This window comes from Cydia amplana, chromosome 16 (genome assembly GCF_948474715.1).
Source record: "Cydia amplana chromosome 16, ilCydAmpl1.1, whole genome shotgun sequence".
Classification (NCBI taxonomy): Eukaryota; Metazoa; Arthropoda; class Insecta; order Lepidoptera; family Tortricidae; genus Cydia; species Cydia amplana.
Window position 1 is genome coordinate 12094908 of NC_086084.1, and position 26420 is coordinate 12121327.

Sequence of the window (26420 nt, forward strand, 5' to 3'; positions counted from 1 at the left end):
GTTTAATCCAGGAATATTATTTAGAATATAAAATCATGATTATATTTATTTGATTAAGAATGAGATGATTCTTATTCAATTTTTTCACATACGAATTATTTCCGATCAAAATTATTTGAATAATTTTGACGGGAATAAAATCAACATGATTTTATTCTTAGGAATTCTTATTTAAATAATGATTTTATTCTTGAATGCCCAACACTGCTTACTAAGTATGTATGTAATGTATGTATCTATTTAATTTAATCAAAACTATTTCACCTACCAATGTTATAGATACCCAATGAATATGTATAATGAATTCTGCCCTAGTAGCACGGTCGCATTTTTATCGTTTATCACCATGCCTGTCACGTTCTAACAAGTATGTAAGTGCGAAAGTGACGGGCATAGTGATAGTCGATAAAAATGGAACCGTGCTGAGCCCCCTGGTATTAATGAAAGATTTGTAGTATTAAAATAAGTTTATAACTGCTATAGATATATATTTTCTGATCGCTGCATTAAGCGGTACAAGGTAAATTACGACTTAGCTCATACAACTCACCGCATCTGAAAACATTTTAAACTAAAGTCTATTTTTTATTCGGTAGACTAAAATGACATTTCGTAGTATGAACATCATGTGTCATTTCATTTCATACTATGAAATGTCATTTTAGTCTACCGAATAAAAAAATAGACTTTAATTGCTTATTATAAAATAAGCTCATAATAACTAGTACATATGTCATTTGTTAACAATGGTAAAATATCTACCACAATCCGCTAGCGCATGTATCTTTATCACAAAGTGTTTTTTTTTTAAATCACTTAAGATAAATTATACCTAACTAGGTACCAGTAAAATTACTAGTTAGGTGAAAATTTTTCTTTAAATCAGTCTTTAATCTGTAGGTACATATCAAGTGTGAACCCGAAAATAAAAATAATAATCTAAGTAGCATAAAATATATCTAAATAATAGCAGATATTACTAGGATAGGATGTTGTTTACTTGCAACCCCTTTTCTAAAAATTTCTAAACTAGAATTGACAAAAACAATAGGAACACACAGGTATAAAGATAAACAAAGGAATGGCCGCGCTGCGCCGCGGCTGTCGCTCTAAAAATAATACTGTAATCGCTCACTTGTTTTCAATTTTAGCTTAAGGACTCAAAGTGCAATATTGTTTGAATTGACAATAAGCGAAGTTACCGGCAAAAAAACTTGTTTGTGCTGGAGGCTTCATAGACCGCCCATGCCAACCACGGTTATTCAATAATAAGTTGAATTTAAGTCTGCGTAAAGTTTACAATCGTTTGAACTGGTTCAAAACCTTATTATGAGGTAACAGCATAGACGGGGTTTTTATTTCGGTTACCGGTAACAGGGGTTAACTCGATCTGATACGGTTACCGAATCAAAGTGTTACCTTATCAGACGGTCACCGTTATGGTAGGGGTTTTTATAACCACTTCTAAAATAACCCTATGAAAAACCCCGGTTAAGGTAACCGGTTCCGGTCCCTGGATACCAGTGTAGACCCGTAGGGATACCCTCTCAGCGCAGTCCAAATTTGATTCTAATGATTCGTTCTTTGATTCTAATGGAAAGAGTAGTATAATATTCACATTCTAATGTCAATTTTATTAGAATATTACATTTTCTTAAATGAGTTTATTAAAGAAAGTTTTTTTTCACATCCCTAAAATGTACCAAAGACAAGACAAGATAGATTTCAGTGTTGCCAACTCCGAATTTGAAAAAATGCCAGACTTATGTCTAGATTATGCCAATGATTTATAACTCAAGATAGGTTATAGGCGTTCCAAAATTGAAGCGCTTACCTTGTGACAAATTGGCCAAGTTGCCTTTAGTCGCGGCTGGACAAGCGAGGAATGTGCACTCGCTATCGAGCTCCCGCACACCGAAAAAGAAAGAGACGACCTTATGTTTAACAACGACTGTGACAAAGATGGATGGAATGAGAAAATTAATCAAAAATAACAGATTCCTTCGTAGGCACAGAAATAAAATATGGAAGTATTTTTTGTGCTCCTCAAGTATGAGTATAACATATCTATGGTTATATAATATCATTGGATTATGCCAGAAATATGCAAAATAATTATAAAATGTGCTATAAAAATGCTAAACGATATGTAGGTAACTAAAAAATTAAATGAGGGTCTTCCACATAAATCAAACAAGGCTGTTTCTGAAAATTTATAGTCAGACCAAGCTAACTTTGCACCGACTTGGTTAGCTAATGCCAAATTTCTTTAAACGTGACGTTTATAGTGGTTCTCCACACTTTGTAGCTGTTGATGCAGAGAAGGCATAGCCCGATTTAATTGTGACAAGAATGGCAAATGTTGGAAAATTTGGAAACAATTTAAAACAAGCCTTTGTGCTGTCAAATTTAATGTGAAGTGGCTAATGTAAAATAGGCACAACCAAAAATATAGTTACACTCTGGCTGGCACACCCACTTTGTAAGTAGAAAAGGCGCGATATTTATTTTTCTTATGGGAACTCAACCTTTTGCGTCAACATTTCTTTAAATATCAGTACTCTCGTCTATTACTGCGGTAGTCTGTTACAAAAAGTGTGAAAATATGCCAGAACTGGCATCAATTATGCCAAGTTGGCAACACTGATAGATTTTTCGTTTGACGTTTCATTGTTCCAGCTGCAAAACTGACGTTTGTGTGTAAAAAAATTGTGAAGTGAGAGACCGAACTCGAGCTGTTTATTATTTACATTTCATATAATCCGACTATTGTAATCATTATCTGTGTGAACAAGTAATTTCCTAGTCTTGAACATTGGCAACGTAAACATCTACAATGGAAGTGGATCAGTACACGAGTGACTGGAGCTACACCGGCGAAGGGTCGCGGCTGCCGCTTATTGACGAATCCACGGCTTTAGGAACTCAAGCTCCAAAAGACAGGTCACCTTCAATGTCCTTTATCCCAAAAATCGATTAATCGGTTTCTGCGCAGTAGATCTCAAGATAACATCGTGTTATGTATGTACCACGTCCGAAATTGGTCAACGCGTTGTTTAGGCCTAGTCGCCGCCTACGCTTCGCTCAACTCTGTTGCTATGTCTCAAAATGATTAAATAACATGTGCTCTCAACAGCATGCTCATTAAAGCGATATAAAAAAGCGTCGTAGTTAGAACAATACGTAGATATGCGTTTAAGTGATTGCGGTCTGTGAAAGTGCCACATGGAGCTGTTACTGGCGCCTGTCGGGAGGTGATTGAACTCGTTATCGTGCCTGTTAGTGTGCGAATTGTATCATGGATTGTGTGTTAATTTGTGTCTGCAATAACTGCAGATTATTGATGAGGCTGGCTATTATAATTTTGATTATAATTCATGAACATCAAGTCATTGTAGAAGCTTTGAAAAATGGTTAAGATTAGATCAATGTAATTATGTATGTAGATGTAGAATTATATGCAATAGGCAACTTTCTTTACTATGTTCCTTAAGTGAAAGTTGCACACACACAGTAAAAGAGTGCACTCTAGAACTATTAAAGTTATACATATTGTGAATCAATGGGGAAAATGCCAGTTTATTGTTCAGCACATAAGGACTGAATACCTATTTACCTGTTTATAATGCTTTGGTTTCATTGCATGTTTGTTTTACCCAAAACAGAATAGTGTCACATTCTTAAAAGCGTAAACTTAATATTGATGTGATGTCTAAATAATCAAATTATGTACACTAGAGCGCTATATTATCCAATTAGTTAGGTGACAAAGGTTTTGACCTATAAACTGTAATACAAAGCATTTAATAAAAAAAGTTAGCCATGATTTGAAAGCTTGAAACCAAAGCTTTGCAACATACTTATCTTTCTTCTTCTTCTTCCTTGCCGCTTCCCATCATTTGGGGTCGGCTCTCCTCGTTCTAAGGCGCCAGGACATTCTGTCCTGGGTTGTCGCATCTGTAAGTTGCGCTTGCTCCAAGTCACGGGTTATGGTAGCCAGCCACGTGCTTTTGTGTCTTCCATTGCCTTTTTCCAGAGCCTTCCTGATCACATGATCTTTGGAACGTCTCATCTTATCTTATCATACTTCATAATTCATATCATACTATCATAACATACTTATCTTTAAAAGGTATTTACTTATAAAACAAAAATACTTGCTCACAACTGCCATCAAATATTGACAAGTTAATATTAAAGTACCACAGTTTTAGCCATAAACCAATAACATATTGTATATCTACAGGCTGATAGCAGTGCTGGACCAGGTGGAGATGCGCGTGGAGCGTCTCCGACGAGACACAGTCCGCATTGAGGAGGAACGAGATTCCCTGCTCTCCACATTGGACAGTGTCAAGCACTCGGAGCTGCTGGCAGATGTCTCGGAATGTAAGATATGGAAATATTTACTTTTTGTAGCCTGTTAAATAAACGCTTTAACATTATCTACATACAATGCTTGTGCGATATCCAAATTCATATTATCGGTACTTCACTATCATAATTATTATTAATGTTTACTTTGTACATTTAAGTAGGTACCTACTTTGTTTTGTGACTAATTCATAAATTTATAACTTATCACTGTCGAAATAGATAGTAGTGGTTAAAAAAAATACAATTTAATTCTGTGTGTACATATGTGGTCAAGTTAATATTTTGCCTCTTGTGGTTTACAATTATTTTAGTTGTTGTCATGTAACTAGATATGTAAACTGTATTTCTGGTCAAGGTGACCTTATATTTGTGGTTTAGATTGTGTATTTTACTAAACAAAAAATACTATGCAATTGCTACTTTTTGCGTGAATCCAGTTGTTGAAGGTTTCTTTAAATAGCTGTTAATGGATCAGTTAGATCAATTCGGATATCAAAATAGAGTCTGTTCGGAAAGAGAGGAGTCGTGGAATGTGTTGGGCCCCATCCATTCTAGAACTCTTCTCCGCAGAGAGTCTAGGAGATACATAATAACAATTAAAAATGGTGAACCGCTATTAATTATCTATATTCTTTTGTATTTGTGAGAGAGAGTGTGATTGTCTAATGTATATGTACAGGTGACAAAGACGACATCTCGCGGTACGCGGAGCGTATACTGGCGCGCGCGCAGACGGTGGAGGTGTGCGTGCGCACCGACCGCGACCCGCAGCAGGAGGAGGCTCTGCACCAGGTACATAAGCTGACACACATACACTTGCACAGAAACGTCCACGCTGTGTTTGAGGGTGGTATTCCATCTGTTCATTACTTGATCAAATGTGCATTACGTCTCATCTCTCACTTGCTTAAGCAAAATGTGAGACGCAAATACAAATTTGATCTTATATTGGACAGGTGGAATACCACCCTGAGATATGTTAGTTATGTTACATATAAAAATACCCTAAAACTGGGTCAATAAAAATGGTATCGTCTTGGGTCGTTCCATTCGTTTTTCGTCAAGTTCTTAAATTAGTCCTATTCTGCTTTCGTCATGCATTCTACTTTGAAAGCCACCGACGATTGTGACGAATGTAGAATGGGTGACGAAAGCAGAATAGGACTAATTTAAGAACTTGACGAAAAACGAATGGGACGACCCAAGACGATACCATAAAAACGTTTTCAGCTTTTCTTTCTAAATCCAAATATATATAACAGTTCCATTACTTAAATACTGACAGACAACACACAGCGTAAACCGTTGAAATTAGGCCCTTAAAAAATGTTGTAGTGCTCCACTAAGAAAGGGATTATTTGAAAAAAAAAAAACAAAAAAAAAAAGAATGAAAATGGAATTAAACGCTTTAGCGACTTGTGCGCAGACAAACTAAAAAAAAATCCCAAATTTCTGCTGACGAAATTGACTGCCACTCTTGCCAGGCTAACCAAAAGTGTAATTTCAGGTAAACATGTACATCGACCAGCTAGTGGTGTCCGTGCAGGAGGACGCGTGCACGGCGCACGCGCGCTGCCAGGCCTACATGGCGGCGTGCTCCAGCGCCGCGGACTCCGCCGCCAGCGACAAGAACTTCGAGACCGCCATCCTGGGCTGCACGCTCGACGACCAGAAGCGCGTCAAGAAACGCCTGCAGGGACTCATGGACTACTTCGCTAAGAAAAACGTCACCTCGTGCTCGTGAGCTTGTTATTGTATAGTTGGCACTGCTGGATAGCGGGTTTGGTTAAAAAAAATCGTACCAGAAAAGCTATTAACCTCTCAGTTCCCAGGACCTCTCAAATCCATACAATTCCGACTTCTATTGGAGCCACTGGGAACTGAGAGGTTAAGCCTTTATAAACTTTATTTCAGAGTGATCGGGTTCAATTTTGCATAATTTCTGACACCCTTATGCCTTATAAAGGATGGGTTCTGTCTAGCGTTCACAGATACGGACAGGCTTTCACGTGGGCACTGTTGGTTATTTCCCTAGAACATGTAACTTCAAGCTTTGCGACACATACAACCAAAGAGTTATTGACGTGATTCCTAGTAGGTACCTGGCTCTCTGTATGTTGTAGTACTTAACTGGAGTGTTAAACATGAACTTTTGACGACCATTTTTACTGCATAGATTACATTAGTTATCAAACTATACCTCGTTTTATTAGCATTAGAAAAAGGGTCAATCTTGAAGTGTCTTTTATTGAAAAACGCTTAAAAAAAATTGTAACAATTACTTGTTTCTTGAAAAACGCTTTAAAAAAATTGTAACTATTACTTATGAAATTAAAAGAACGTAAATATATATCCTTTCTATATAATTGCTGCGACTTACTTTTCAGTAAAAATACTGTCAAGATCAAGATTGTTTTAGAACAATTTAAATTATTTTCAGAAAATATTTTAATTTGTTTTTATTTCAAGTAGACACACTACTATAAATTATAAACTTTGAATAAATCTGGGGCACTGGAGGCCTTGGTCACTTTTTCTTAGTATATGACATTTATTCACTGTCAAGATTGTTTACCCTTTATCTAATGCTAAATTAACAAGGTATTTTTTTTTATACATATGTAAAAATACCTTTTTACTACAGAGGTGACATTTAATAGGAAATTCCATATAACAAAAAACTTTACTGCTTAAATGCTTTGAGGAAATTAACTAAAGAAGCCTAACTTTGCATGCATGAATAAACGTCCACACTGTCCACAGTTCAGGCAAAATTGAACTTTGTATCGGCGTCATAAAGATTAACATGTGAAAAGTTTATTCAATATTATTTGTGTCTCGTGGCAGACATTGGGCAGCAGTGTCACTGTTATAGTTTAGTATTATTTATTATCGTTACGGTAGTCTTGACAAGCTTCCATTTTGTATTGCAATGTCGGTGTTCACGTGTTTCCACAACATAGTTGTGTATCTGAAGATTCCGATATTTCTCGCCTGCGGTGTGGCTGGGGCCCGTTTTATAGAAGCTTGTAATTTGTAATACAAGCAAACAGCCTATTATGCCGTGTTTTTATATCTCAGATTCTAAAATTACAGTTCGATTGCCTCAATTTGTTTAATCAATGTGGCATTGTAGTTGAAAATTGGTCCATTAGGCGGGTCCACACAGAACAACGCCGCCTCGCGAGGAATTTGCCGCGCGAGGCAGCTCGGTCGGTGGAGACGTGCCTCGGCCGTATTAAGATTCTATTGAATTGTCATTTTAGTATGGATATAAAAAAACATAGTTTAACTCAATCTGCTTGCTTTTCTCATTACAAGTTACAAAACAAGCCTCAAATGCAATTGTTCATTTAATTTGATGCTTTGTTAATTTGCATTTCCCCTCCAATTGTATGTTTACAATTTTAGTAGGGCTAGCTCAAGCGGCTCCCGTTGCACATTCACTGCCAAGAACACACTAGGTGTGTTCATTTTGTGTTGGAAATGGGGCACTAGGCACTAAAAGTGTCAAGTGATTTTGTGGTGCGTTTTGTCTTCATGTGCGTTGTCTTGCTTTAAAACCTTCGGTATCTAGGTATGTGCAAGATTTGAGTAGCGAGCGTCCGGCTGAGCGTTAAGCGGGGCGGGCAGCGGCAAAATGTTCTGTTCAGCTTGCATTCATGCCGCTTGCCGCTCACGTACGTTTGCATTTGTTTAACATAAACGCCGTACGCTCCGCCCAGCGACACTTCGTTCAGGGGCCCATTTCTCGAACGATATTAGACTAATATCCACAAACTGTCAAATCGTATGGGTTGCCATGACAACACACTAATAATATTAGACTAATACCGTTCGAGAAATAGGCCCCAGGTCGTACACTAACATAAAAATCAAGTGCTAAGAGAAAGGCCGGGTGTATTTGCATCGCCTTCCGACCGACAATGTCTCGCTCTCGATATCGTTATTCTCTTAAAACTTGAACATTCAGCAATAAAAGGCAAATTATTTATTCAAAGTTTGTTGTCTCTAGACATACTTCCAAGTTGTTTGTGTTAAATAAATAGCATTATTTTTTTCATTCTTAAGTATACGGACCAGAAATGTAACTGTTATGTTAGTCTTTTGACTATAATGCGGTAGTCTTAAACTTATTTAGACGCTTGTGTTGAAATTTTGTAGTTACATTTTCACCAATATATAAATTCATTAGTTTTAGTATTCTTTTTGGATTTTATTCCATTCGTTCTGTTAAAAAGTTAAGATGTTGATGAAGGGGAATTTCATATATGGTCATATTTGATAATGTGTACGTTCTTAACCTTATTACTTAGATATAAGGTCTAAAATGCATAGACACATATTATTAATATGGCCGTCATGATCATACGGAGTGGGACAAAGACTGGTATTAATACTGCCAACACAGGAGGAACGTATCGATAACTGCAGGTTATGCTCACAGTTTACGTTTCTTTTGAAGTAATAGTGAATAATGTTAGTAAAAGAAGCGTATTTATATGTAATGTTTTGTGTTACTTTAGTGAACACTTTAATTCACATTGGGAACAGTAGATTTCGAGAAGTGATCCCAAAAGTTTAACATGAAGTTAGTTAACAGTCGAACTCTATGGTTTTTAGCTTTTTTCGATTCAACGTTGTTATTTATAGTCGATTTGTAATTGTGTGTCAGTTCAAGATTGATAGCCCCTCTTAAGTTTGATGCTAGTGATTGTCATTAGATAATTCCTACCTTGTCTGGTTAGTAAAGGTGCGACTGAATAGGACTTGGGTTTCGCGGAAGAGTCAACAACTCTTGCCGGTTGATGGTTACGAGTAAAGCATTCATTATTATAGCGTTTTTATAATTTTATATGTAATATACGTATATTATAGCTAGATTTAAATTTGAACAAATGTTACTTATTTTTGTGTTTAAAGTTGCATTGCCTGGTTCGATGTGATTTACACCATTTGTTAGGATCCCTTTGGTTTACTAAAAATGCGAGTTGGGTGTCTTTTGATTGATATGGAAAATTGCCTTTTTGATGTTAATTAACGAAATTGATAATGCTAAAGCTATAAAAAATGTAAGTAGGTACTTAGTGTTAAGGTTAGGTGTCCGGGAGACGAAAAAGGAACGTAGGTTCCGGTGATAATAATTGTTTGATAGTAATCGGTCTTGGACCCCTGATTTGTTAGTGACTTTTGGTCGTAATTCGTGCTACAAGTACTGATGTGCCGTCGGAAAGTTTCCAAAATTGCAAAATTTCCACCTGGAAAAATTTCGGAAACTTCTCATATATTTGTATGAGAATCGAAATTTCCTATGTCCAAAATGAATGTTTTCTTTGATTCCTGATTAATTTTTCTGGAATTTCCGGGAACTTTTCCAACTGTTTGCAAACTTTCCGCAACTTGCACACCTGTAGCTACAAGCGGTAACATCGTGTACCGCTTACCACTTGTATTAGGACACTTGTACCACTTGTAGAGTTAGGGCTTGTGCACAAATCACGAGGTTCGATAGGGGGAGGGGTCACGAAAAAATCACGACAGATCACGTTGGGGGAGGGGGTATAAGGAGACCTCACGTGTATTTTTCTATATAGTGAACGAAACTAAGAAAAAATACCTACCACATGAGTGGATACTTTTTCTCGGTTTCGTTATTACATCTTCACTCCGCACTTCAAAATAGCGAGTCTATTTTACGAAATTTTGGAGAGCGTATCTTAAAATTAGGTCGAATGAAAATACACGTGAGGTTATGTGGGGGAGGGGGTTAGCCAAAAACCTCACAAAATATCACCAAGGGGGTGGGGGGTCAAAAAGTAGCCGAAAATACCTCGCGTGATTTGTGCACAACCCCTTATCAGATTCATACGACACGCGGGTGTGGTCGTCTCTCGGGCCGCCAAGCGGAGTGGCGGGCTTGCTTAAAGCAATTTGTACTGTAAGAAACTCCAAAGTACCTCTTTATTTATATTCTAATATCTAATAAAATATGTAACATTATATAAGTGCGTTTAATTAAAAATTTTACTCTTAATCTTCAGTATTATCTCGAGTAATTTTCTTCTATTCAAAAAAATAACACCAATAGCAGTTATAAAAAATAATTTATTTCCACATTTTTTACAATATGATTATTTACATGATTCAATGTCATGGATCTATCAATATGAACAATAGTGACTAAGTTTCAAGAGTAAATTAGTATTTTCTTATAAATGTATTACTAGAGGAGTCTGTACCTTTTTCGCTATAAGTTTACAGTGACAATGACATCTTAGTAAATCTCATTTCATTTTATATCAGATTCAATAATACACCTATAGTTATAAGTATAATAATTTTGTTGGTATCTAAACTAATATTAGGTATTCATTGCACATCGCAAATATTTATACACAACTACTACACATATGTACACGCGTACAACTAACCTACGTCTAATTTATAATCATAAATGTTTGTTAACGAACATAACTAGATCCCATTTCATGTAAAGCTATAATTTTATTATTTAAAACAGGCAACACTGTTCAAAAGGTCAAGCGCGGTTTACACCTGTAAAATTATAACTTGTAGCTTCACAAAACTAGGTCCAGGGTGTCTAGTCCAGTGTATAAATCAAGGTATTCGACCTCCATATACGATGGAAACTGTTTTAAGTATATAGCAGAGTACCGAAATAACCATATGATGATTTGTTACGCCGGCTACGTTTGATCGCTAAACCGCTAGAGTCAAAATCGTCACATTTTCAGCTCGTCACGCCAACTGGCGTCTAGTTCTTGGTCTCAAGGTACGTTGGTCGAGTTAAAGTATCCGGCAAGCGTTTCTCAGTACGTTCTTCTTCTTGCCGCCGGGCCGCGCCTTCACTGGCCGCAGAAGTATTGTGCCATTGCTGCTCAAGTTCGTGAAGTTGCCTGCAAATAACAAACCAAACTTCAAAAATTGACCGAATGATGAAGAATCCCAAGAAAGCGTGATGAATTGAAACCTAACACCAAACTAAGGATCCTTTAGGTCATTCCTGTTTGGGAAATTATTAGTGGTTGCGCCTCGAGAGAAGCGTCAAGTGCAATACAAACAAATGCCCTATAACTGGTCTATCAAGAAAACTTGTGGTTGACGAAAGGAGCAAATCAGGCAAACTTGGACTAAGACTGCGTCTTATGGAATATATAGATTATTATAAGTAGAACAAGTGAGATAGTGATGCTTTTTTATGGCATCAATTAAAACTCCCAAACCAGTGTGCTCACTAGATAGCCGCACTTCGAAGTGTGTACTTGTAACTACGTAAGTGGACAGCGCTGATCGGAAGAAAGTTTGGAACAAGGTGTTTAACTCCTACATGGGCCGTTTGTGGCGACACTCGGTAAGTGAACTTTCACTTTCGGAGCCAAAGATCATTGTTGTACTTAGGTAAGTGCATTTTGCGATAATATGAGTATAGTAGGTATATTGGCGCTCACGGAAAACAATAATAATATGTTCCATGTTGTCGCTTTCTTAAGTGAATTATGTTCTCGTACCTACTCTAGTATTTGTTGGTACTGTGCATAGCAGGAGTGATGACAGCGCAAAGCAGCCTGTTGTCGTATGACGTGCGGAAAACGGTACTATCTGCGTCTATCATTTGCGTGAAAGGTTCGCATCCTACTATGGTGGAGTGGATTGAATACACTGACATTCCCCGGTAGTACTGACCTATGACGGGCGTGGTGACGGAGCAGGGCGGCATGTCCTCGTCGTCGCGCCGCTGGTCGGCCAGGCAGCGCGCCGCCAGCGCGCGGAACACGGCACCGACGTTCACGTCCTCCTTCACTGAAGCACGCATGAGCCGGCAGCCCAGCGCACGCGCCACTAGCTCTGCCTCGTCGCTACAAAGAGAGTAATGAAAGTCTTATTACTGGTCATCATCACAGGCAATAGCAGTTGCACCGCCCACAATCTCTCTGCTTTGCCTTAAGGTTGACTGGTCCGCCTTTTGTACGATAAGTTTTTCTTTTGTGCAATAAAGTTTAAATAAATAAATAAATCATCGCGGTTCCACTGGTTGGAGCTATAAGCCCCATAGTAGCCGAACGCGGATTGGGAAGACTTCGCATTTTAAGTAGGTAGGTATGTAATTTCTTTTACTTTTAAATTTCGTCGCAGACGTAGGTACGTATACGCAGGTTTCTACCATATGTTGGGTAAGGGACAACATGCACACACCCTGACATCTTGTCTCCCTTAACTAATGGCAAATTAAATGAGACGTAGTTGGATAGACAGAGGTGCTCTTTTACTTTTTCCTCGCCAAGGGATCTTGTTACGAAGTAGGTTTATGATAGAGCAATTAATTGGATAATTAAATATAATTTACAAAAAAGTACCCTTGTTCGAGCTGCTGAGGTGAAAACTTAATTGTTGGTATATCTTAAGAAAACATGAGTGAATAGAGGTAAGTGATGAAGAAGGAATACATTTTTCGGGTTCTCTAATATGTTCTCACTGCTGAGGTGAAAAGTTTTGTGAACTACACGAGATCAAAGTTATTTACATCTCGTGCGCTTTTGAGTCCCTTACTACGCTCAAGATTCTAAATTAGATTCACTCGCTACGCTCGCTATCCGAATTATATAGATTTGTAATGTATGCTCCATGATGGTTTCATTGAATGCATGTTTTTAGCGGATACACGATGTCATAGAGAAAAAAATACATAGAGTGCTCACTCCATACATCAGTTTTAGTACCAAAAAGACTATTAGCATCTAGCATTGAGTAGCGGAACTATCAGTACTGCTACATCTATTGTCAAGTAGCAGTACTGATAGTTCCGCTACTCGATGCTAGATGTAGACACTGAAATTAATAGTCTGAACTGATGTATGGAGTGAGCACTCTTGTCTTACTATATTTCTCTATGACGATGTTTATATATTTAGGTAAACGATAATGATGAAAGATACTCACGGTCCGACGACGCACTGGTCCATTAGATCTATTTTATTTTGAACTATGATGGTCGGGATTTCTCCACATTCATTCTCCACCTGAAAGTAAATTAAAATAATTGATTTAAATACAGAATTGGCCTTTTCCGTTTCAATTAGATACTATTAAACAAATATACTTTACAATGCTATTACCTGGATATCTGGGTTATTGTTTTAGGATAACCTTAGGTAGGTTACAAAAATAATAAAAACAAATAAGACACAGTATTAAAATAGGTTCAACTGGGGTAGCCCATAGAATTACAGTATATTTAAATAGGTAAAGGTGAGAATAAGGTTGAAAGTTGATCTTTGGTTAAGTTTTATTGCCCCGGTAAATTGTCACACGAATCAACGTTTTAGAGAACAATCCGGGCTCCCTTCTCTTCCAGTCATGACGTCTATGCTCTCAACAGTCCTCTGGACTTCAGTAGCCGACTCCAATCTCTTCGCCAGAAGCACGCCCCGTCCACCCGACGAACAGTTTATGCCCATCACATAATTATCCTTCACAGGTATGAACAAATACTTGTAGATTCGATCGCACGACCGGTATAGAGATTTAACTTCATTATCTCCGTAATAAGTGACTGTAGTCAACTTCCCAACGTTGTTTACGTAAGACGACTGTACAACGTTCGTGTTCCCCGATACATTAGACCTGGAGCAAGCATTTTGGAGTGTATTTACTTCATCCTGAGATGACTTTTTGAAATTAATCACTTCACAACTTTTTCTCTGTCGGCTGTTCGGTGGCCAGAAGTACACAGCGTACCAATTTCCTTGAAGGGTACTCAGATCGAAGTTATTTCCCGTTTTGTAATAATCGATGCATTGAGATTCTCTGGAACTTTCACAATTTACAAATAACACCGCCAAAACCAGAATCAGACGCTTATTACACATTGCGCGTTGTTTTGCGACGTCCAAATGGTGACTGATAACACCGAGTGTTTATTGGTGCTATTATTTTAGGAACTTATCAATGAATTGCGCTAGTTATAGCACGGATGTTAAAACGTGACCTTTTTATCTTTGCGATCAGCATGTCGAGAACCAAACATAAATAAAATAGGTAAGCATTTTAATGCATTCATGTAAAAAACCCTATAGGGTCAAGACTACCACGGAGGAAGACTTTAGGCTTCGAAGCAATAGCAGAAGATGCTCTGGACTAACTGTTAAGACGAAATTGGGGCATGCACTTAGTATCTGGCTTAGTGGCTACTTGACCAAAGAGTTACGTAAGTATACTTAGTACCTACCTAGCAGAGGCGTATTTACAAATTTGGCGCCCCGGGCCATTTTGATTTGCCGCCCCCCTTCATCAGTGACGATAAAGTATTTTATTTAGGAAAAAAACCTGCAACAAGTACCTTTGGGGTGTGGAATAAAAAAAAACTAAACCTTTTTACCATTTACTCACATAGGCATTTACATTGTTTTCCTATGTACAAATTGGTTGACAAAATCATCAATGACGCTGTCGTAATTTAAAACATTTGTCAGCTCAGCTTCTATATTAAGAAGAGCTAAGCTATTCAGGCGCTCTTCGCTGATGGGCCCGGCCACATGTCAGCGGTGCGACGCCGCCGCCGCCGTGCGGCGCCGCAAACCGCTCTGCGGCGTCGCCCGCCGCACCGCAAAATTTAGCGGTGCCGCCCGGCGGCGCCTCAAAGCGGTGCGCGGCGCCGCGGTGCCGCCGAGCGGCGTGCGTCGCCGCGTGCGATGCCGCGCTGCATAGAAGAATAAAAATTCGACTACCAGTTGTTTGATCAGACATGAATCCCTTCACACGTGTTCTGCTCTTGCTGTTGTCGAGGTGATATTTTGCTTAAATGTTCTGCAAAACATGGCACAGACATTCGAAAATAGTTATAAAATTTATTTTCAGTCATCTTCAACGCCTCGTATTTTCTTTTGAAATGATTTCCATCTTCATTCATTATACGAAGATATGGGTTCACCCAATTTTTTCTTTTCAATTATTTTTTATTTCTGCGCCTTCTTAACAACAGCAAGAGCAGTCGTGTGATAGCGCTGGCGGTACACCGAGAAATTCAGTAAAATGCTGCAAATGATGTTAAAGGTATGAAAATCGGTACGATTGATCTTTAGGACATTTGAAACAATTTGACCCGAAGCACCAACAAATAAAAAAAACGAGATGAGGACGTCATCTTTTTGTTGTATGGAATTAAAAAAAAAATGTTTAGAAACCTATCGTGTGTGCTATTAATCGAAAGGGCTTTCTGAGCCGATTCTAAAAATATATGTTACACTTCAGTAATTTTTTTTAATTATAATAAAAATAATTTTCAAAACATACCAATAAGTTTGGGCTTCTCCAGATACAATACCGTTCAATATTTTTTTGTAAAATATACCTCAAATTATACGTAATATGAGGATATTTAAAATAAAAAAAAATACTAAATGTAAATATTTTCAAAATTGCTTTATTAGGATTAGACATGAGGTGATTAGGTATAATTTGAGGTATATTTTACAAAAAAAAAGTTAACGGTATTGTATCTGGAGAAGATAAAACTTGGTATGTCTTGAAAAAATAGTTTTATTATAATTTAAAAAAAATACTCAAATGTAATGATGTGATATATTTTTGGAATTGGCTCAGAAAGACCTTTCGTGTAATACCACACACGATAGGTTTGTAAACATTTTTTTTTATTCTACACAAAAAAAGATGACGTCATAACTCCTCTCGTTTTTAGGGTTCCGTAGCCAAATGGCAAAAAACGGAACCCTTATAGATTCGTCATGTCTGTCTGTCTGTCTGTCTGTCCGTCTGTCCGTCTGTCTGTCCGTCCGTATGTCACAGCCACTTTTCTCCGAAACTATAAGAACTATACTGTTGAAACTTGGTAAGTAGATGTATTCTGTGAACCGCATTAAGATTTTCACACAAAAATAGAAAAAAAACAATAAATTTTTGGGGTTCCCCATACTTCGAACTGAAACTCAAAAATTTTTTTTTCATCAAACCCATACGTGTGGGGTATCTATGGATAGGTCTTCAAAAATTATATTGAGGTTTCTAATATTGATATAATAATATTTTTCTAAACTGAATAGTTTGCGCGAGAGACACTTCCAAAGTGGTAAAATGTGTGTCCCCCCCCCCCTGTAACTTCTAAAATAAGAGAATGATAAAACTAAAAAAAATATATGATGTACATTACCATGTAAACTTCCACCGAAAATTGGTTTGAACGAGATCTAGTAAGTAGTTTTTTTTATACGTCATAAATCGCCTAAATACGGAACCCTTCATGGGCGAGTCCGACTCGCACTTGGCCGCTTTTTTTATTTGTTGGTGCTTCGGGTCAAATTGTTTCAAATGTCCTAAAGATCAATCGTACCGATTTTCATACCTTTAACACCATTTGCAGCGTTTTTTGGCGAACCGCTATCGCTATGAAGGGATCCATGTCTGATCAAACAACTGGTAGTCGAATTTTATTTTTTACTATGCAGCGCGGCATCGCACGCGTCGCCGCACGCCGCTCGGCGGCACCGCGCGAGGCGCCGCGCACCGCTAAATTTTGCGGTGCGGCGGGCGACGCTGCAAAGCGGTTTGCGGCGCCGCAGATTTCTAGCGATATAGCTAAGTTTTATTATAAAAGGCGCCCAGAAAAAACCGCGAGGGGGCGGCTTCGTCGCCCCCCCGCGGCTGCCGCCCCGGGCCATGGCCCCCTTGGCCCTAGGGTAAATACGCCCCTGCTATCTAGTGTACCTTCTAAAATATAGAGTCACGTGTCCCTAAATCAGTTCATGGGGCTTTGTTCGGATTTAGCAAAGTCGGACTTTAAATTAAATGGAGCATAGTTTAATAGTATCGTTGAATAAAGTGCGAACACGTCGACGGATATTGACAAGCACCAGGTAATTGTAGGCGACAATGCGAATCGATCAGAACCGGTTGGCCACGTTATGTCGACCGCGGCGCGTGACCGGCTCCAGCTGCGACAATCGGTTTTTACATGCCTGCAGCTTTGTAGCCGACTGATGGTCTCACTTACACTGCCATGCCATACTTAGATTGAAAGGAAAATTCACTCGTTCGTTTCTTAAATTTGTCTTCCAAGCTTCTTTAAATAAGATGTCCCAGAAGGTGTATGAGGGTCAATTTCTGAACACGATTTTTTTTCTGTCCGTGATGAAAATCGCGGGTTAGCATCAGATAATACTTACCATTTTTTTTTTACATAAAGAAGTCACACTTTCACACCGAGTTCCATAAGAATTCACTGATTAATTGGTTTTTAGAGTACACTTAAAAATACCTAAAGGCTCAAATTACTGCTCCCGTGCCCTGTCCGGAATCTACTTTTGAGCATAATGAAAAATCCTACGAAAAATTCTACATTAGTATCACTAATTTAGTGTCAAATACTTAAACTAGATGATATTTACTATCACTGAGCACATACACTATTAACTTCATTGTGGTAAATAACTCGTGATCGATGTTTAAATTTTGTCCGAGCGCGCGAGTACAATTTCGTCGGCAAAACTCACAGGGCTCTGACAGCCGACGTCTGTATTTGAACCGCCTCGTGTCCCGCCTCACCTGTACTGGCAGTATTCGGCTGTCTTTCAAAGCAAACGGATGTACGTCAAGCCGTGGCGTGTTTGAGCAAATCGCGTAAGTATTTTGGAATCCGGGTGGGCGACAATTTTTTTCTAATTTCGATGCCCCTTATAAATTTTATTTTCCACATAGCTTTTCAATAACAATTGTCATATTTAGGAGCCCTTTATGTATCTTTATGTAAGCGATAACATAACAGTTTGGTCAAACACGATTTAAATTTTTGGCGAATTTTTTTATTACGAATTCTAATTTCCGTGCCCTAATTCCCATAGCAAATTTACCTAAAACAGCTGATTAAGTGGCACGGGAATTAGAAAGTATTACATTTATTGTCAACAAATCTTTTATTGGGGGCACTTTAAGTTAATTGGCAATGTTTACGTCATATTATTATTACATTTATGTATATTGGCATTGAATATATATTATATGTAATAATAATATGACGTATATCTTTCTATTTTGCATTTAAGGAAATCTTAAAGAATGCACAAAAATTTGTGAACGGTTTTTTAGTATAAGTACTATAGTACATACAGGGTGGACCCGAATAACCCGGGCAATTTTAATACGTAAGGTAAGGTGGGGTAAGACGACACCGGGGTAAGACTATCACTTGTATGGAATCCTTGTACTGTTAGTCTTGCCCCACCTTACCTTATTCATTGATCATAAAACTATTTCTGGAATTATTACATATTATAATACCTGTACCTAAGGTTACATGAAACAAAATGAATCAAATTTGCAATGTTTTTTTTTTGTAAATTTGACAGCTGACAGCGTATACCGTATAAAGTTTAAATATCTGGGAGACCGAGCTTTGCTTGGAAAACATATACCTACCTAAAAACTCAAAAATGCGCGTTTTCCCAGAGATAACACCTAGCTAGATCGATTTTTCACCCCAAAAAACCCTCATATATGATCAAATTTCATTCGAAATCGTTAGAGCCGTTTCCGAGATCCCCGAAATATATACAAGAATTGCTCGTTTAATAGATTAGTTGTTATAAATTAGCTTTTCTAATACAAGAAAAAATAAATATATATCCTATTCTTACTATATTATAAATGCGAAAGTATCTCTGTCTGTCTGTCTGTTATCTCGTCACGCTTAAACCGCTGAACCAATATCATCTTGATGATATTTGGCATGGAGATAGTTTGAGGCCCGGGGAAGGACAAAGGATCTGGGGGCACGGCAGTGCCGCCGCCAAGTCGAGCAAAACAAAGTGGCACGGCCGTACCATCAAATCTCAATAACATTCTATCAAAATAACATTTAATGCACTTTACAATTCCTTAGTTTTGTCACTGACACAATCACTCACGATCATCATTATTTTAAGGTACTTCTAGCATACCCAAATTTGAAACGTAATTTGGTTTTAGCTTTTTAAGCCAATAAAAATCTAATAATACTGCAATATTAGTCACGTTCTAAAGATCTAATAACTGCATAAATAAGTTTGTAATCCCATAGAAATATATGCGATAACAACGTTACCTTTTAGTTCTTACAATTAGTAGGGAAAGTAAAGGTACACTACGACGTACGATGTGAGTATGAATAAAGATGTGTATACATAGTATCAGTATGGTATGGGTATGATTACCTGAAAAGAAGGACAGCCTACAAAAAGAGATGGGATCCTATCAAAAACATTACATGTAAAAAGATGCAAGTCTCGCAACGCAGTTCTTCTACTACAAAAAAGTTTTGAGATGTAATGGGAAACCAAGTCGGTTATTTTAGTCAGTGCCAGGGGGTATTAAAATCGTAATACTATTAGATACCTTATTAGGGCTCCGTAGCCAAATGGCAAAAAACGGAACCCTTATGGATTCGTCATGTCTGTCTGTCTGTGATAGTCTTACCCCACCTTACCTCATATGTGGTCAAACAATTTTTTGTGTTATGAATTTATGAAGGCAGCATATTCGATTTCTTCAGATTAACTTACACAATAACTTCTTCTCACTGTGCCCCTATTTACTTATTTCTTAGTATCATTTCCTATACGGCCATATACCAGATCATACACCTTGTACCTATCTACATGCAGATACATCATGACACTTTTTAATTTAATGAATAGTTTTGTATGTATGTAAGTAGGTATTGTTTTGAAATATGTACATTTTACTAAGAAAGAGAGATTAGTTGCCATTAAAATCAAGGAAACGATTAGTCAAATACGTAGTTTTTAGTGTATCATACTTTCGTAGATTTGTCGTCCGAAACTAAAATTAAAGAAGGTAAATATGTTCGATGCCGCTTCAGTATGGTTAAAGTACATTATTGTAGATTAAAATATACATAAATAATAGTTTTAACTACCAAAATAAGTTAAGAAAACAATTCCTGTGCCATGTTCTAATTTCCGTGCTAGTAAAATCTAATTCCCATGGACACACTAATTCCCGTGCCCTGACCAAAATTTTAAATTGAAATAACTTTTATAGTTTTATGAATATTTTTACCCCATAAGAAAATTAATGTTTATTATATTTTTTATCAAATTATCAGCATAATTTTTTTTGTGTAATGTTAGTATTTCAAAATTCCATGGGAATTAGACAAAAATGCTCGTTTGGTGAAATTGACCCATGAGGGACTTAAAACTTTTCCGTAGGTTAGTGATAGATATAAAGGTATAAAGGCGTATAGGATTACCAACGTCGTCCGTGTGATCCATGTGATCTTGTCTTGACCTTAATTACTCCCTGTCATACCAACTTGCATATCTGTGTATTGTCTCCCAAACAACAATGAGATATCAAGCAATAAGCTCCGCAGGTATACCTAAACGCTTTATATTAGTGTTAAACTTGTAAGTCGCGTTCGACTTGAGACTCGACAATCTACTAGTTTTCACAAACTTTTAACATTGGATTCTCCAGTGGAAGTACGTAAGTACCCACTTACGGGTGGGTGTCGTAATACCGTAAATTTCCATAAGTGTAGTGCTGATTATTCCACAGCTTTTTCCCTCAAAGTTAAGTTTCACGGAATATGAGAGAAGGCCTGGTCTATGGTAGTACGCCTCGGTAACGTTGAACTGTCGCCGGCGATATCCACAGTACCACATACCTTGAGTTTCCACGAGTGCAGCGCCAGGAAGGAGTCCCGGTCTGTGGTGGAGAAGGCGAGCACGCACGCGTGCGCGCCGCGGTAGTACGCCTTGGTGATGTTCAACTGTTGCCGGCCATAGCCACAGTACCACATACCTTGAGTTTCCACGAGTGCAGCGCCAGGAAGGAGTCCCGGTCTGTGGTGGAGAATGCGAGCACGCACGCGTGTGCGCCGCGGTAGTACGCCTTGGTGATGTTCAACTGTTGCCGGCCATAGCCACAGTACCACATACCTTGAGTTTCCACGAGTGCAGCGCCAGGAAGGAGTCCCGGTCTGTGGTGGAGAAGGCGAGCACGCACGCGTGCGCGCCGCGGTAGTACGCCTTGGTGATGGCGTCGAACTCCTCCTGCCCCGCCGTGTCCCATAACATGAGCCGCACCTCCTCGCCATCGATCCTGCACAAGTAACGTAATGGACCCTATAATGGACGTGGAACCGGTAATGGGACATAAAACCACAAATCCTCTAAAATAAGTATGTAAAAGTAGTTTATAAACACTGGCAATATTTTACCATAAATAAGAGTCATAGAGCTGTTTAAGTTTGACTTTTTATTAATTTCGGTTAATTTTTAAGAAATTGGCGCCAACCCAAAAGTTATCGTGTCACTGGAAAAAATAACCAGTAAGAATTCTTAACAACTTCGCTAAGAGAGGTGAGTTCATATATTAAATTGTAATTAATTATTACTTGGTGTAAACTAGAATGTGTTTTGTTAATTGCATTTACCATGAGATAAGGTATACAACACATTATGTTGTGACTCTAGAGATGTATAAAAAATAGTAGTATTTTGCCCAATCCCATTATAGGAGCTGTAAAACTGCATACCTCCTATGATGGGATAATTTACATAATGATGCTTGCCATGGCGTAATTTCATGTTTAAACAATACAGAAGTATAATGTAGTTACTCGTACGAACTATGTCAGGAGGTCTTCTCGGACTTCGGATAAATTAATATCGTTTTTACAAAATTTTATTTAACTTGCCCTGTTAGTTTGTATACAGGGTGGATTTTCTTTTTGGGTCAGTGAGGGTAGCTACCAGATCCCGTGCTGCGACGAGAAAACGGTCTTAGAAAACCTTCCCTCGATTTCAAATTAATGAAGATTGGCTTTTACAGATTTTGGAAAAAACATACAGGGTGTGAGAAAAAGGTAATTTTTGACAATCTTTTTTTTGATGCCAATCGATCCCATTCCTATTGAGGATCAAAAGCTTGTATGGAGCTAAAAAAAATTCCGGCTAGAAAAGCCACAAATCGAGGAAAACTTTTCCCATACAATTTGTATGAAAATCAAAACTTTTATTTTTCACATGCTATTTTTCTATGACAATTGATTCCATTCTTATCTAGTATCAATAGTTTCTTTGGGGTCAACTTACGATAATGTACTAAAAAGCCACAAATTAATAAAAACTTTTTCCATTGACCCCAAAAAAACTATTGATACTGGATAGGAATGGAATCGATTGGCATACAAAAATAGCATGTGAAAAATATAAGTTTTCATTTTCATACAAATTGTATGGGAAATGTTTTCCTCGATTTGTGGCTTTTCTAGCCGGAATTTTTTTTTGTTCCATACAAGCTTTTGATCCTCAATAGGAATGGGATCGATTGGCATCAAAAAAAAAGTTTGTCAAAAATTACCTTTTCCTCGCACCCTGTATGTTTTTTCCAAAATCTGTAAAAGCCAATCTTCATTAATTTGAAATCGAGGGAAGGTCTTCTAAGACCGTTTTCTCGTAGTAGCACGGGATCTGGTAGCTGCCCTCACTGACCCAAAAAGAAAATCCATCCTGTATTAGTTAGTGTGGTTCAAATCTTGGAAATGGCATTTGAGCCACTTTCGGATTTCCGATTGAGTTGAAATTTTGGATACGTATGCAAATCGGATGACAATGCAATCGGGTGACAAAAATGACTAATAACTAGTGTTAGCGCTGTTGGCAGCACCGCCACCTTCGAGCCAACCAATGATGTGTTAGAACGCAGCCCTGCATCTCCAGGATGCCAACATGCACGGCGAGGTCAGCGGCCAACCAGAAAGCGCGATGCTGGCGCCAGAGTTTCGCCTATGCAACGCATCTCCAGGCAGCGCGCCGCAAGCACACTCTCTTGCATTCTAACCACCGTACCCATCGCGCGTGTCCTAGACAAAGAACCTTATATATTGTACTCATTGAATACCATTAAAAATGGTAATTTAATTTAACATTTGTTTTATTTAAATAGCGCCAAAAGGGCGCAAACATAAATTGGCGACCGTGACAGGACACGCGCGGAATATTTTGAGCCTTTTTACAGTGCCTGAGCAAAGGCCGCCATCTTGGGACGCTGTGGGCCTGGAGCCGGCGTCGACGCAAGCTACCAACCAACAACACCGCGTGCCATCGCCGCCAGCTCAAGATAAACCCGAAGACACAAGAGGGAAGGCAGCGGCGACTGGGTCCGGTTCAAAACTACGAGGAGCGTCGGCGCATAGCAACAAGGCGGCAGCGCGTGGCGGCTGGCGAATCGAGGAAAGTGCCGTGAGGGGTGCCCAACATAACCCGTTTTTTACCTTACCCCTTACCACCTAACCACTTACCTTACCTTTGCCATTCTTACCTTAAATACCTTTTGCCTTAACTTTAAACTTAAAATCCTTTTGGTAATTAAAACTCAACTTAAATTTCTTTGCGTAAATTGTAACGTAAATTCAACATTCCCAATAATAATTTAGTACCTACATTGACTTTGACCTTTACTTAACCTCACTTGACAACTTACTTTAAACTCAAATACCATTGAATTCCCTTACAACCTAACCTTAAAAGAGTGCTTATTGTGTAATTATTGCCTTCATTTGTGTTTTACTTTCAGAATAGTTCTTCAAAGTGTGATAATCGTGTGCGGGCTCGCTTTCTGCCACGTTGGCATATACCTACTGTTAACAGTGTTAAGCATCTGTTAAACTTTATTTCTGCTTAAATGCCTATCGGGGCTTTCTTAATTTCATTTAAACTATAGTGAAGTGCTATTATTCATTCCATTTAAAATTTAAAGACGTACTTTTCTAAAAACCAGTGAAATTGCATGAGCCTTTTTTTATTTCGTGACGAAACCTTTTTAATCACGCATTCACGCTTAATTCATTTGCACTTAAAGGCCCAAACGTGTGTTCTCTTAAAATTTGACTTTCTTAATTGTATTCCGAGTACCTACGCTGACCTAATCAGATTCTTTTTAACTTCACCGCTGCTTGCATCTTGGTTTGTGTTCGCATATGCACATATTCGTTTGCACAATTTCAGTGGGCAACCTGTCGAAGTGCGTGCCGCGTGCCACGAATACATCGTGCCACGCCCACATCTATCACCACGTGGCAAGTTGTCCAGTGTGAAGCCGCAAGCTGCTGCGACACACCAAGGGCACCTCTGCGTAGCTGTTGAAGTCACTAAGGGGCGTAAGCTGTTTTGCCAATTTTTATTTTCTTACGTGGATAACTTTAAACTCGCATTTAAATTAAAATTTTGTTGTTAAGACTTGCTAGCTCAGCTAAAAACATAATTCAACATGACTGAAGCAGCAAAAAGGGAAGCTCTTTTGGCAGAACTACGTGTTAAACGTGGCTCCATAAAGGGCCAGGTTTCTAAATTCCGTGGCTACTTAAAAACAATTACAGAGGATGAAGTGCTAACCGGTGTTAAATTCAACGAGCTGACCTTAAGATTAAATAAAGTTATAGAGTTATCCACGCGCCTTGACGAGCTGCAAACTTCGATAGAAGTAGCTAACTCTGACAATCTTGACAGTGAACTTTTAGAACGGGACACTAATGAGACTCATATTAACACTGCTATAGCTACAGCTCAGAGTATACTTGAACGCTCTCAGGCTCAAAAAATGTCACCGGAGACTTCTGTTAAAACCTGTTCTTCAGGAGGCTGTCACTCGGAGCATCTCGGCTTCAAGCTCCCTCAAATTAAAATCTCTAAATTTGACGGATCTTATTATAAATGGATGGAATTCAAAGACCTTTATGAATCTTTAATTCATAATAATGAACACATTAAGCCTATCCATAAGTTTCATTATCTGAGTTCCTATCTTGAGGGAGAGGCTTCGAGAGTCATAGCAAATTTAGAAGTTTCCGCTGCCAACTACACTGAAGCCTGGAAACTTTTATGTGACAGGTTCAGTAACAAAAGGCAACTGATTACTAACCACTTAAATGCTTTATTTAATTTAGAGCCCATACAGCGAGAATCTGATAAATCATTAAGATTTTTAAGCGACCATGTTACTAAAAACCTCCGTGCCCTTAAAACATTGGGGCAACCAACGGAGCACTGGGATACAATGTTAGTACATTTGTTAGCGGCTAAATTGGACACTAATACTAATTCAAAATGGGAAGAGCATAGAAACACTCTTAAGGAGTGGCCCACACTTGAAGATTTTAGGGAATTTTTAAAGAATCGTGCAGATATTTTAGAAAACCTATACCGCTCAAAGCGGGACAAACAAGCTAACCACAAGCCAGAGCCTGTGGCTAATAAAACTTCATTTAAACATGATAAAAACATAAAAACCTTCATGATTTCAGAGAAACAAAGTGACAACAAGGGTCGGCCGTGCGTCGTGTGCCATGGCGATCACAGGGTGTACGACTGCCCAGTCTTTAGAAAAATGTCAGTCGACGAGCGCTGGGCGCGGGCGTCCACCCTGAAGCTGTGCCATGTCTGCCTCCGACCGGACCACGAGACCCGCGCTTGCAAGTTAAACGGCTGTCGCGTATGTAAGAGACGACACAATACATACCTACACACCTCACCAACTAACACTTCTAATAGTGGAGCTAACATGGAACAGACAGTTCAGTCTACCGATAGTGCTAGGGTTAATGTAGCCTGCGCCTCCACTATGCTAACTTCTGACAGTGCAGAGGTGCATCACACCTTCACTGCTAATACTTTGCTTACCAATAGCGAAGCATTGCTCTCAACTGCTCTAATTGAAATAGTTAACCCTTTCAACAATAAAAAAGAAACTGTGAAGTGTCTGTTAGATAGCTGCTCACAGTCTAATTATCTTACTGAAGCATTAAGACAACGCTTGCAACTTGATCTTCAGCCTCTAACTGCCTCAAATGTTACAGGAATAGGAAATACGCCTCTGACCTATAAGCCTGTACGTTGTGCAGCTCATATTAAATCTAAATTAAGCGATTTCAATGCCAATCTTGACTTTCTAGTTTTAGACCAAATAACTGATCGCTTCCCACTAAAATATGTTGACGTTAGTCAACTTAA

The 26420-nt window shown here is 38.4% G+C and overlaps 3 protein-coding genes across 4 annotated transcripts in view; 1 reads left to right on the plus strand and 2 right to left on the minus strand.

Annotated features, from left to right (window-relative positions):
* The first annotated feature begins 2683 nt into the window (after positions 1-2683).
* LOC134655228 (BAG family molecular chaperone regulator 2) lies at positions 2684-6169 on the plus strand. Of its 2 annotated transcripts, none has more exons than XM_063510677.1 (4): positions 2684-2943; positions 4247-4389; positions 5057-5169; positions 5885-6168. In XM_063510677.1, the coding sequence occupies exons 1-4, from the start codon at positions 2837-2839 to the stop codon at positions 6119-6121; spliced, it is 600 nt and encodes a 199-aa protein (XP_063366747.1). In that variant the 5' UTR covers positions 2684-2836; the 3' UTR covers positions 6122-6168. The 2 variants fall into 2 exon arrangements, with proteins under 2 accessions (XP_063366747.1, XP_063366749.1); XM_063510679.1 differs by lacking the exon at positions 2684-2943 and adding an exon at positions 2987-3254 and having other exon boundaries at positions 5885-6169.
* A 4977-nt stretch (positions 6170-11146) lies between these two features.
* The window catches only part of LOC134655021 (ras-related protein Rab-23), an 80532-nt gene continuing 65258 nt past the window's right edge, over positions 11147-26420 (minus strand). Inside the window, exons 3-6 of the mRNA XM_063510481.1 lie at positions 21348-21510; positions 13336-13415; positions 12082-12254; positions 11147-11294 (exon numbers count right to left, since the gene is read on the minus strand). Of these exons, the coding sequence (XP_063366551.1) occupies positions 11185-11294; positions 12082-12254; positions 13336-13415; positions 21348-21510 (526 nt within the window). The 3' untranslated portion in view covers positions 11147-11184. The remainder of the gene's footprint in view (positions 11295-12081; positions 12255-13335; positions 13416-21347; positions 21511-26420) is intronic.
* LOC134655229 (uncharacterized) lies at positions 13666-14283 on the minus strand. The gene has a single exon (XM_063510680.1). The coding sequence runs from the start codon at positions 14262-14264 to the stop codon at positions 13710-13712; it is 555 nt and encodes a 184-aa protein (XP_063366750.1). The 5' UTR covers positions 14265-14283; the 3' UTR covers positions 13666-13709.